Source organism: Ictidomys tridecemlineatus, chromosome 12, assembly GCF_052094955.1.
Source record: "Ictidomys tridecemlineatus isolate mIctTri1 chromosome 12, mIctTri1.hap1, whole genome shotgun sequence".
Lineage (NCBI taxonomy): Eukaryota > Metazoa > Chordata > Mammalia > Rodentia > Sciuridae > Ictidomys > Ictidomys tridecemlineatus.
This window is the reverse complement of record NC_135488.1, coordinates 115,294,597-115,308,293: the sequence shown is the minus strand read 5'-3', so window position 1 is coordinate 115,308,293 and position 13,697 is coordinate 115,294,597. Positions and strand designations below refer to the sequence as shown.

At 41.3% G+C, this 13,697-nt stretch overlaps 1 protein-coding gene across 2 annotated transcripts in view; it reads right to left on the bottom strand.

Annotated features, from left to right (window-relative positions):
* Positions 1 to 675: 675 nt before the first annotated feature.
* Kidins220 (kinase D interacting substrate 220) overlaps positions 676 to 13,697 on the bottom strand; it is a 111,882-nt gene continuing 98,860 nt past the window's right edge. The window contains exons 33-34 of one of the 2 annotated variants that reach the window (XM_040271239.2): positions 13,124 to 13,180; positions 676 to 3,113 (exon numbers count right to left, since the gene is read on the bottom strand). In XM_040271239.2, coding sequence (XP_040127173.1) covers positions 13,130 to 13,180 — 51 coding nt within the window. In that variant the 3' untranslated portion in view covers positions 676 to 3,113; positions 13,124 to 13,129. Of the gene's footprint in view, positions 3,114 to 7,779; positions 11,766 to 13,123; positions 13,181 to 13,697 lie in introns of those variants that run through there. The other variant, XM_040271238.2, reaches the window with a different exon arrangement.

The following is a 13,697-nucleotide window of genomic DNA, read 5'->3' as shown; positions in this document are numbered from 1 at the left end:
AATGGAAGGACTTTGAACAATTCCACAGATGTCAGCAGGACAAGGCAATGTGGTCTTTATTTGTGGTTTTTACATGCACTCTTGGGATCTGGGGAATGTTATAATTTTCCTGTGTAAACTTTGACACTTTGTTTCTGGGTCACCCAGAAAATACCACCTTTGATCATCAATTACTGTTTTCCTCAAATATATACTATTTTTGTCCAGTTTCCTTTGAAAGACCAGAACAAATGCTAAGCTTTTGGGCTCACTACTTTTCACTAAATTCATGGTGCAGATTTTTAAGTCTTACTTGTGTAAAAGTTATTCTCCCGGGACTCGTCATTTTGCTAAATTCGCTGATCTTATTTATTTCATGGTCCTGTGAGTAACTGACTTTTTATTTAGATTGTCATTGATACCTTCTGTACCTATTTAATTTGCATGCCACACTCACTTTTGATGTCATTTTATTCCAATCAAGTCCCCTTTTCATTTATTTTAATTTTACATGAGAAATTTATTTCACATAAACCTTGATATTAATTCTTGGCTCCAAATAATGGTCTTTTCCTTTAAGCCAATGCATTAATAATGCCTTCTATTTTTTAAGGCTGCTAGAACAGGATTAATTTAGACACTGTAGAGATTAATGCTGCCGCAAGTTAAAACAAGCTGCAACATGCTGGAAAACACTTTGAGCCTAGATTTTTTAATTTGCAAATTGAGGGTTTGGGACTAGAATCTCTGAAGCCCTTTTGGAGACCTTTATTCTTCTGGGTATTGCTAAGCTCAGGATATGTCTATTTCCATGAGTTATACAAGAACACTCTTAATAACTGAGCATTTATCATATTTACCAAAAATTCCTGAGATTCGATTAGTTTTCAGCCTATGGCAATGTTAGTAATAAATTCTGTGAACTTGCTACAGACCACGTTCAAGTTTGACCTTGGCCCTGTGCCTTCCACAGGGCAGTGGCTGCAGAATGAACACTTCAGTGGGTTGTGCTAAGTTTTTAAGTCTCAAGGATAGTTTTCTATTGCATTTCAATAGACAATATTGTGCCTAGAAGGGACAGTGTTTCAGTACTGAAGAGGAAAGAGGAGTAGGAGTGAAGGGCAGACTTAGAGCTAAGGATGTGTGCGTGGGCTCCTGAAGATCTGTGCAACCTGCAAGAACAACCATAAGTGAAGAGCTTCAGCTGAGGAGTCAGCCTGTACAGGAGTCGGCTGGATTCGGATTCTGCAGGGCCTTGAGCAGCTGTGGAGGGTCATTAGATGTGGTACTACACAGGACAGTGCTGAGCAGGAGGCTCCTCCCACATTGCTCCCCAGCCTGGAGCCAGAGGGGAGAGGGCTCACTGCAGGTAGAGGGCTCCCAAGGTGACAGTCTACAAAGAGGCTGCAGAAAGAAATCTCCGCGCTTGGCTATAGATGGGCTGAAGGCCTGAGGGAGCAGAGGCAAAGCGAACGCCATTTCTGAACCTGGGTAACAGGAATAATCATTCCTGGTGCCATGGCAAGGAGGAGGACACAGCCCAGACAGTTGGTCTGAGGTGCGACAAGTTCTCTTTTAGGCAGGCTGTGTGACATTGGACAACCAATGTCCAAGTGGACAAGTTCAGTTGGTGCCAGGGAAGCGGAGGCCTGAGACCCCAGAGTTCTGGGTCTTGCTGAGCACTGATTTGTCCCAGTCTACCCGTCACAACGTCAATGCCCAGGTCACACTTGTGATCTCCTGGTATCCTTCCAGACTACAAAGTCCTGGTTTTGTTCTGTTTCTAATCAACTTCCCAAGCTCCTACTCACAGTCCTCGAGCTGCCAGCTCCAGGGGCCTGTGTCAGGGTTTTCCAGCTTGGCGTAGTAGAAGGGTAGACTTGTCTGGGAGCCCAAGGAGGCAATCCACCTAAAAGATTTTTTTTTTTTGCATATTCCTTCTGATTATAAAAGTACATGTTTCTTGTATATAACTCTAGCCTAGAACTTTGTACATAAAAAATGTAGATCCACACTCTTGCACATGTAAGCACGTAAGCACAGGTAATCACACATTCGTACATCTGGAGATTTGTAAATACATATTCATACAAACATGTCCATGAAAATTGGAAGCAACCTAAATAGATAATAATGTAAATACATAAATTATAAATATTTGTACAGTAGACTATTTTCTGCAGTGAAAATTAATGAATCGCAATGATATACATGGTTAGAAATAAGCCTCACAAACAGAGCCTGTGAAAGAGGCAAGTCAGGTTAAGCAAGCAGCATGATTTTATTTACACAAGATCAAAGCCTGGTAACATTGCTCAAGCATAAATATATAGGTGGTAAAACCATAAAGGAAAGCAAGGAAATGATTATCACAAAAGTCAAGGCAATGGCACTTAAGGGTACTTCCAGAAGAGGCACCTAAGACACTTCCAAGATGCTGGCAGCTTCTGTTTCTTAGCCTTGCTGAAATAGCATGGATGCTTACCTTATTATTCTGACAGAGTAAGAAATATCTACTTGGTCTAGCATTCGCAGCTTGCCCACTGTAGGCCATCCTTGGTTCTGTTTCAGCCAGCAAACCAATCAGATTATTAAAGCCTTCAGAACTTCCCAAGCTACAACATTAAATGCAGGTCTCTGTTCAGTAAGCTTATGTCAAATAATTTGGCCTGATCCAACTTTATGTCTCTTTACCATTATCCCACACTCTTAACATCATCCCCATATGGACTTCCCATATTTCCATCTGTATGAATTAGAAAACTCAAGTAGTTATTTTGGATTGTAGCATATTTTCTCATGGGTCATACTTGGTACCCCACCTTTAGGAACTTCCTGAAATAAACCCTCCTGGGTTTAGTTAAAGATCTTGAAGCAAAGAGTAGGGTGGGGTCCTGAGAAGAATCAGCACTTTCTTGCACAGCAACTGTCTGGGGGAGGCCTTTATCAATTCCTCAGGCGATGAAGAGTCAGTCCCATTGGATGTTAGAGAGCATCTGTTCCACAGCAAAGAAGACAGCAGAACATAGGTGCTCAGAACCATGGCTTCATCGGGGTCTTCCCACATGTCTCCATTCCAACTTTCAGGATCCCAACCTCTTGCAATAAATGCCCTCACTTTAACAGCAGACACCCTGAAAGACAGGGAGTTCAATTTTCAGTGTAATTCAGCCAGTTGCAGGGTGAGTTTCTGCATTTGATTTTCAGCAATCTCAGCTCTCAAGCTACAGGAGGTATAGCTTTCCTTGAGAGCAACATAGAAGATTTAGGTCATTTGTGCAGCATTTGAACCTTTTTCTTTCCCCATTTTGTCTGGTGACACTAGGAACAACCAGCCAATTTCATTACAGTTGACAATTTGTCAAAAATTTTAGGAGGTGTCATATACACACTCACCCAAATCTTTACTTTTTGTTAGTGGTTGATTGGGAGCATCCAATGATGACATTTTGCATATCTCTATTGCCACCATACTATGGACTAGTAGTAGTCTCTTTGCTAATGGAAAGAACCATAGCATCTTTAAATCTAATAAGATTGGAAAGATAAAACCACACTTGCATGAATTTTTCCCCACCCCAAAACCTATTCAGCACCATTCAGAAAACTCAGCCTTAAAATTATGTTCCTCTGGGCTGCGGCTGGGGCTCAGCAGTAGAGCGCTTGCCTAGCATGTGCAAGGTGCTGTGTTTGATCCTCAGCACCACATTAAAATAAAATAAAATAAAGATATAAAAAAATGATGTTCCTCCACTCTCAATATCAAAGTCAGGTTCTTTAGAGAACCAGAACCAATGAGGGGTGTGTGTGGGGGGGGGTTACTATAAGAAATTGACTTGTGGGATTATAGAGGCTGAGAAGTCCCAAGATCTGCAGTTGAGAAGCCTAAGAGCCAATAGAGCTGATGTGTAGTTCCTGTCTGAGAACCAGGATTGAAGGGGTATGTTTTCCAGTCCAAAAGCTGGACAGCTTCAGATCCAAAAGAAACCAACACTTCAGTCCAAGTCCAAAGGCTAAAGGACACCACTGTCCCAATTCCAGCGGCCAGGCAGCAGGAGTCCCCCTAACTCAGCCTTTTTGTTCTATTCAGGACTTCAATTGATTGCATCCACGTGACCCAGTCTATCAATTTAGACATAATCTCAACCAAAAACACTTTCACAGACACAAAAAATGTTTGACCAAATGGGCAACCCATGGCCTAGAAGAGCTGACACATGCAATGTTTTATATTCATTCTTAATTCTGCTAAAGGTGGGGAGCAATGGCAGAAATAACCCAAAAGCCATTTACAAAATATTTGAATTTTGGTCACTTTTACTTTTCAGTTACAATTCTGTGGTGTGCTCTAAAATTTCACAATACACATCAAAGAAAAACCCAAAATGTAAAATGACATGGTGAAAAACACCCTCTCAGGAGAAGCTATAAAACGATCTTTACTTCCATAAGCTATTCTTGAGCTTTCTATTCTCTTTACCATGATTCCCAAGCAGTTTATACTTAAACGAATTTCCTTAGCACCCCAAATCAATTGATGATTATTTTGTAATTCTGAAACCTAATAGAAGTCATAAAACACACTTGAAGTTCTAAAGTACTTGAATGTTAAAATTATTGTTATGTAAAGAATTTGTTAAAGAAAGCTATGTCTTCTTAGGATTCATGGAGGAACTCACAAAACAGAAGATGCAAGTACCGCAGACTTCTCACCAACGCAGCTCTGGAGAGGGCCAGGCGGAGGGCCTTCCCTGCAACCGAAGTGCCCAGGGATCTTCCTGCTGATTATCACCCTGAGGTTCTTCTCCTACCTTAATGGCTCCTGGTCTAGATCCCTCCCTCTTCTTCTTTTTTTCTTCCTTTTTAAAAACACTTACATTCTCTTCTCTGTACATGAGTACTGAGCTTTGTATGTTGGAATAAAACTACATGCAAGGCGAGCGTGAGGCCTTGGGTTCGATCCCTAGCACTACATAAAAATAAGCAAATAAAAATAGAGATATTGTGTCCACTATAATTAAAAAAAATTAAAAATTAAAAAAAAGGATTTTGAATCGGGGTAGGTACCCATCAACTGATGAGTGAATAAAGACAATATGGCATATATACACAATGGAGTGTTTTTCAGCCATAAAGAAGAAAGAAATCTCATCATTTACAGGAAAATGGGTGAAACTGAAAGGAGGTGTTATGCTAAGTGAAAAAGCTGGACTCAGAAGCACTAGTGTCCTGTGTTTTACCTTATATGTGGAAACAAACAGAAAGGATGACCTGAAAATAGAGGGAGGATTATTAGGGACTGGGGAGAAGGACGGACATGACACAACGTGTGCCTGTATGGAAATGCCACGGGGAGCCCCAGCTATCTGCACAATTAATGTGTGTTAACAATTACAATAAAAATCAGTGTGACTACACTCACGGTTCTCTCTCTGCTCCCCCTGTGCTCCAGTGACCTCTTGCGCCACTATCTTACCACCATGGTTGCTGTGGTTTTATATCAAGTCCAGGGATCAGGTAGCCTGTGACCTTCCTGCCTCTGCCTCTGTCCTGCATCAGTTTGTCTCCCTGTTTATGTGTCTTCATGAAACATTTCCCTCCCTCTCCTTCAACATAAAAAAGTCCATAAAATTTACAACAGTAGATCAAATAATATTTTAAGCAAAGCATTCTAGTTTGTAATAACATGACCAATCTACAACTTCCTCCCTGCTCACAGAAGGGCCGAACCGAGTGACCACTTTTCTTCTCACTCCACTTGTCTGTGACTGTCCCTTGAACACCAAGTGGGGGTCTGAAGACCCAACCACAGACCTTGTTGGATAGACAGAAAGGCACAGCAAGGGTAGCAGTTCATGGGCCCTTGGCTGCATGCGGGTTCAGGTCCCTGCTCTGCTCCGAGTGTCCCTGGCAAAGGCGAGACAGGGAATGCTTGCAAAGTGACTTTTCCTGCCTTGGCACGCTGTGTGAGTGCTGCTTAGGCAGCACGGGTTATCACAGAATCACCTCCCCTTCCTCATTTTTATTTTTTGTATATGAAGAAGTGAGGCTAACAAACAAGTGACCATTTAATAAATAAGTCAGGCCTGGTCACTCAGCTCTGTGTTCAACCACAATTTATTGGCCAATCGACCCTCTAATTCCATGGTGGGTTTGATCAAATCAGTTATCTGGGAAGGCAAAATTTAAACACATACACAGAGACCCATTTAAAGCTATTCAAGTTAGTTATGTGGGTACCAGTGGGTACCAGCTCAGTGGAGGGGACCCTGTCAGCGACGACCGTGTAGCCAGAGGGATATGGAGAGAAACTCAAGGTCAGGAGGGCCTTGGGTCTGGACTCCCAGCTGTAGGCAGTGAGGCACAGGAGTGGGGGTGTCATCAGGGGAAGCAGAGGATGATGAGAAAGCCCGGCACTGATGCCACCAAAATGAGGACTCCTGTGCGCTCAGTGCTTCCACTAGCCTGGCTCCCAGGGGCACTGTGCAGAGCAGAGCACTGCAGGAGTGGGGGGCGCTGCAGGAGCAGGGGGTGCTGCAGGAGTGGGGAGCATTGTAGCCCGCACCTCAGTCAGCATGGCCAAGTGTGCCGAAGATCCTAGTGTCAGGGGTGGCTCTGTTGACTAGCTGGCTGACCTGAATCTTCAGTCTTCTTCCGTATAAAGATGCTGCTGCACGTGGTCATTTAGAGGACAGTCACAGAAATCCAAATGCATTATTATGTAAAAGATTTCACTTTTGTGCCTCTCTGCAGTCACTCTCCTGTAACTGAGGGTCGTCAGGATACTTACTTTATGTGGTCACAGGACTTATGAATCAACCCATGTGACAGGCAGCTCTGGCTCAGGGCAAGCACTCAAATGATCAGAAAGCCGATCCTATGAAACTGAAATGTCGCTAGACCATCTCAACCCACTGTCATTGTTGATGTATCTGATGGTTTCTTGGCTTTGGTGACAGTTTTGTCATCAGGAAGGGAAAGGGTACTCATTTTGCCTCTTTTTCTTTCCTTAAACACAGTGACCAAAATCATTAATATTTATTTTTTTAGTTTTCCGCAGACATAATATCTTTGTTTGTATGTGATACTGAGGATCGAACCCTGGCCGCACGCATGCCAGGCGAGTGAGCTACCGCTTGAGCCACATCTCCAGCCCCTGACCAAAATCATTAAAAAAAAAAAAAAAAAAAAAAAAAAACCCAACTCTGCAATGATTTTTAAGTAGATATTATCTATTAACATTTATTGAACACTAATATTGTTCAATAGTAAAGTGTAAAGAAAATACATACAGTGACATTTAGGATTATAATCTCACACACCATACTGAAAAATGGGCATGATAAAGGGCAGGTATAGGAAAGCCAGACAACAGTAAGACTGTGTAGACAATAAATAAATATATTCAGCATTATGCACAAACTTTAAAAGAGTAGTTTAATCCGTGAATAATAGTGGGATGAGGGACATAAAAATATAGGCATTATTTTTTTATTCAAAAATTAAATGTTCCAAAATAATTGGTAGGGACAAAGATGTTTGGTGTTAAAAATTTTAAGATTCCTTTTCTCTATAAATGTAATTTACATAGCTATAATTTTTTTAAATATTTATTTTTTAGTTGTAGTTGGACACAACACCTTTATTTTCTTTACTCATTCTTATGTGGTGCTGAGGCTCGAGCCCAGGGCCTCGCATGTGCTGAGTGAGCGCTCCATCGCTGAGCCTCAGCCCCAGCCCATGGCTGTAAATTTTTAAGAGACTTTTCTAAAACAACCCTTTGAGAAAATCCAAAGCCTATTTCTATTTTTTCCATATTTTTATTGGTGCATTATAGTTGTACATAATAGTGAGACTTGTTGTTACATCTTCATACATGCACACAATACAGCAATATAATTTGGCCAATATCATTCTCCAATATCTTCCCTTCCCTCCCCTCCTTTCGCCCCAGTCCAGTTCCTTTCCTGACCTCCCTTTGATTTTCATGATATCCTCCCACCCTCACCCGCTGCTTTCTTTTCCTCTCTAGCTTTCACATATGAGATAAAATGGGATCCTTGACCTTCTGAGTTTGACTTACTTTGCCTAACACAATGTTCTCAAGTTTTATCACTTTACTGCAAAGGACTTAATTTTTCTTTATGGCTGAATAAAACTCCATTGTACAAATATACCACATTTTATTTATCCATTTATGTGTTGATGGTCACCTAGGCTGGTTCCATAGTTTGGCTATTGGGAATCGTGCTGCTATAAAAACGGTTATGCGTGTATCACTGTAGGAAGATGACTTTAATTCTTTAGGATAAGCACCGAGGAGTGACACAGCTGGTGGTTCCACGCTTAGTCTTTTGAGGAACCTCCACATTGATTCCCTTGCGCTTGTCTAATTGACAATTTCACGAACAGTATAAGAGTGCTCCTTTCCCCCACACCCTCTCCAGTCCTTATTATTGCCAAACCCTATTTTAAAACAAGTAGATAATGCTGCTGGTGGTGTTATAACAAATAAAACTAAAATTCAAATATATCTTGGGAATATGTAAGAATTGACTTTTCCATAACTGGTAAAGAACATTAAGAACAAATATTTTCTCAAGAGTGGGCATTATGTAGCCACACTGCCTGGGCCTGAATCCTGGATCTACCACTTAGGAGCTGTGTGACTTTGTGAAACCATTTAACCCTCTTTATGTCTCAGTTTCTCAAAAATGAATTGAGCATAGTCATGACTATTGTTATAAGATTGTCATGAAAACTAAATTAGCATGTATGTATAAATGTCTAAGATATTGTCAGGCACACAGGTATTTTTATTATAATAAATGTATAATGATACTTCAAATATCTAAATGAATGCAGAATGACAAATAACTGATAAAATACTTAGCATAAAAATTTGAATTTGAACGATCAGCTGATCATGAGTCACCATTAACCCATTATATTGCTAAAGATACAACTGAATGTGACCATGTCATACATTAATATCATAATTTATTAAATCCAAGAAAGACACCGTCACATATAGGGTGTCTTATTAATTTAGGGACCATTAAGAAAAATATGCTGCCATTGCTTCTATTGATTGTAAAACACATTCTACTTTCAGACAGGTCAAAATATAAAAAGAAAACCCCAATGCATCTTAGAATTAAAAAAAATTCTGATATAAAACAAACAAACAAACAAAAAACCAACCCTGGGAAGTAATTCATAGAGTTAGATGGCAGAAGAGTTTGTTTGCAATCAAAAGTGCAGACCGTGCCTGATTGCCCACTGTGGAGGTGGGGCTGTATTTCTAGGACAGGAATGCTCAGTCAAGGAGGGTTTAGCTTCTCACTGAGGACCATCCCTGCTTCAGATAGGGATAGGGCAGGCAGCTGGGGTGAAGGCTACCAGATGCACAACTGCTACATCTAGAGCTACCAGAAGCCACCATGATTCACCATTGCCATTGCTAAGGGCTGGGGAGGGCCAGGGGTTAAAGAATCCATAGCAATAGAATGTTTATATTATCAATATTTGTAATTAAATCTCAAAATCAAGCATATTCTGGGTGGATTTGATTGTCTGAGAGTTCTTTGAATGAAAGGAATTCTAGGGGTTGTGAATTTTGGTCTTCCTACAAATTATGCCACATTGGAAACATGTTAAGCTTCTCAGAAGCATGAAAAGAACCAACTTCCTGAAAACTACACTCTCCAAAAGTCTTTCTTCCAATTAGGTGTTATGATTTTAACAGACTTTCCTAACAGAATAAAAACTAAAGTAACATTTAAGAGACATCAACAGAAAGAATTGCCGCTACTGTTTAATACTAGAAGACCACCATGTTTAAAGGCTATGGATAATTCATGTCAACTCTCGGTGCTCACCTGAATGGTCCACTTCCTCCAGCACACATGGCCACACCCAGCTTCTGAGTCTCCCTTGATGCTCACAGGGGCTGGTGACATAGGAAGCCATGTGGACAGGGGCAGAGAGCATTGGGTGTATCAGGCCAGCCTTGGCCAGCATTAACATCCCTGCCTCCCTCTCTTCTCCTATGGATTGACTGAGCGCAGAAGGTGGGCCACAGGGCTCCACAGCCTTGGGAGGATGGCAGAGCCACAAGACCAAAGAGCCAGGTCCTTACGTCTGGATGTGAACTTAGGTAATACTGAATTTACACAAACAGGAAATAAACTTCAAATGTATCCAATCAATGAGATTTGAGGATTGTTGTTACAGTGGTTTGCCAACCTCAACACTATAGATTTTCAAATACATAGCGGTCCATTCATTATAAAATATTCGATATGGAATCCTAGGTCAAACTTGATCAGTGGTTTGAGATGGGAAATGGCAGAGATAGGTGCGGGTGGTCACTGAAAATAACAACTAGCCTTAGGTTAGGTTTCAGGTTGAAAAACTGAACTAGATAGGGTAAACCTCCATCTCAGACTCTGCACTGGTCCTGATATTAAATATTCTCATTACATATCCCATTTGGGGGCTCAGAGAAAACTTGCCCAACATAGCTAAGTTGAACTTCAACATATTTTAACATGTATTCATATTTCAACATTTGTATTAGAACATATTCTAATGTAAAATACAAAATTGAACCACTTTAGTTTGATTCTACAATTATATTGATTTATAAGATCAGAATCTCTATGAAGGACCAACCAAAGGGCTTAAGGCACACGAGAGGATTTTCAAATACATCCAGTAGGACACCTCACCTAGCACTTTAAAATGACAAAGCTTATCAAGACGGGCTGTGGAGATCCATTCTGGGAGCCTTTAACACAGCATAGTATTATTTCTTGAAAGATCACTGGAATCACCAATAGGAAAGCTTATGACAGGGTGGGTATAAACTGAGAAGGAAGGGCCTATAAAGAAGTAGGGCACAGATAGTTTGAAGGCATTCACCATCGGTCCCTCAAGACCCCATGTGGGATCTAGGAACAGAGTCCCCAGCTTTGCTGCCTTGGTTTAGATGTGCTTCATTAAAATTCACTTAAGCATATGCTGACATGCACAGGCTCTCTGAATTTTTTTTTCTTTTTTTATGGTGCTGGGGATCGAACCCAGGGCCTTGTGCATGCAAGGTAAGCACTCTATCAACTGAGCTATATCCCTGTGGCTCTCTGAAATCTAGGGTCTGGCCTGAATGTTTGCTGAGGTTTGGCATTCTCGTGTGGTACAGGATGAGCACAAGGCAACTGAGGCAGGGGTGGGGAGACTCCCAACACAAAAAGACTGAACTCAGGTAAAAGAGGGAGAAAAACGCAAAGAACTAAAAAAAAAAAAAAACCCTCAAAATAAAAAGTTTAATTTGCATTAAGTATAACAATATGCAGTCTACATATGCTCAGAAATACAGCTAAAAAGTGCAAGTGTCAAGAACTATGATAATTTTGAAAATAACCACCTAACTTTTTATTAGATATCTGACCAAGAAGATGCTGTGAGACCCGATGTCAGGTTTTGTAGATTATTTACATGCTTTTTGCTGTACATTCGGGCTTTTACCTAAAATTTCATAAAAGGAAACTTCATTAAAACTAGTTAAAATCTACAACTACTGAGAACAAAGAAAACCGGTAGAGGTGAACAACTCTCTCATCCAGTCAACAGGATAGCGTGGTCACCAAATGGTGGACTGTGTCTTCTTCACCCCACTTGGTGAGGAAGGCGGCTGTGAGAAGTTAACCGAACAGTCAGGAGAAATGAGAGGAAGTGTTGCGTGGGTCTATGGGCAGGGTATTGGGATCTAGAGTCCCTTTTGCCTTGAAAGAAAATGAAGTAAATGAGTATAAAATGTTAAAATTAGAAAATGGTAGTGAATAATCAAGACAAGCTTAATTATTTCAAACAGCTTCTTAATTTGGATAAGGAGTTCACAGTCCTACATTTTTAAAACAATTTCACTTATTTGTGTTTTACTAATTCACTTTAATGTTATTCCATGTCTTGCTAAAAGCCCAGCAAAATTAAGAACGAACTCCTAACACATCACTAAAATAAACTACACTACAAAAGAACCAGAAAGGTCGGGACCTGGGTGAATCCATGATCCACCTGACAGCTGATCTCCAAAGGCAGATAGGAACACTGTGCTCTCACTGCCTTTATTCCACAGCATGGTGTCAGCCGTGCTTCTTGCTAAGTTAGGGAGGTATTCACTCCAGCTAGGTTTTATTGACTTTTAAATAGCTGTCCCACTGCTTTGGAAAAACAGATGGTTCCTCTTAGGATCTTCCAACTTCACAATGGTACACTGGATGGAAAACCCTATTTGGAACTTTCAATGTGGATCTTCTCTTGGGCTAGTGAGATGTGGCCACACACTCCCTCACGATGCTCGGCAGTGGCAGCAGCCACCCCGCCCAGGTAGTCACCTAGGCCATGGTGGACACTGACATTCCAGTCACGCTGTCACTAGGCTGTGATGTTCAGTAGGTCAGGACTGTATGCTGCACCTTGACACAGGAGTCATTGTACAGTGCTCCTACCAGGAAGTGATCCTGCCCCAAGTCAAGAAATATCTATGATCATTCTTCCTTCTTGACTAGCTCCCCCCGCCCTTTTTTTTTTTTTTTTTTTTTTTTTGGTACTAGGGGTTAGACCCAGGGGCATTCTACGACTGAGCTACATCCCTGGCCCTTTTTGAGACAGAGTCTCAAGAAATTATTGAGGCTGACCTCAAACTTACAATCCCCCTACCTCAGTCTCCTGAGTCCCTGGGATTACAGGAGGGCACCCATCTATTCTTCTACATTATTTTCCAGAATGCTTCACTGTACTGGAAAATTAGGACACTGTTCATTCCATAGCCACTGAGGCCCCACTCAAAAAGGGTTTCATCCCAAATTCCAGAAAGCGCCTGTGAAACAACCTGCCCACAGCCCTGAGCTTCAGACACTGAGGAAGGTGTAGCAGGGCTCCGGCTTGCCATTCCTTGCACAGAAACGCTTTGACCATGTAGATGACCATGGTTAATTCCTAGCAATCATTCTAGATGCTTCTTGTCTATGCAGAATAGTAGGGAAAATACAAATTCTATAGTTGGTAAGAACTGTTTTTCAGTAACTGGCTTATAACTAGTAGACCTTGAAAACTTTTTTTTTCTTTTTTTTTTACATACCTGTGTTTAAACTGGATCCTCTGAAGATCTATCTATCTCAAGAACAGCATTTTCTTCCTAGGTATGAAAGGGTTTAGAATTATATAAGATTTTTAAGTCTCATAATCAATCTCAACCAGGGATTCTCAACCTTTGATAAGTGATGAGCCTTTTAAAAACCATCCATTGCTGGCTCACTGTTATGGATAAATTTCTATTTTCCCAGTTCATTTGTATAATCATGGCCTATGCTTACATTCTGAGGGAATGGCAGGGGGCACCACAACCTGGAAACTAATAATGCAAGCATTTCGGACAACTTGGCCAGGCCCTTCCTCGCTGCACCTGTCACAAGCAGAAAAGCACCCCTACTTGTTGCTTCCCTGTGCCGGTGTCAGCAGGTCCCCAAGAGAAGCTGGGGGACCAAGAAGCCTGCTGCCCAGTCTCAGGTGTTTGCCAAAAATGCCAATTTTATTGCCCTTCCCTCTGCCTGTTTATTCCCAAGGTCACTTACCCAAGAAGTAAAGAGGGCCGTGCCCTTTAGTCCTCCCCTTGTCCTAGCAGTGCAGGTGAGTTACTCAGGAGTTAGCCAGGA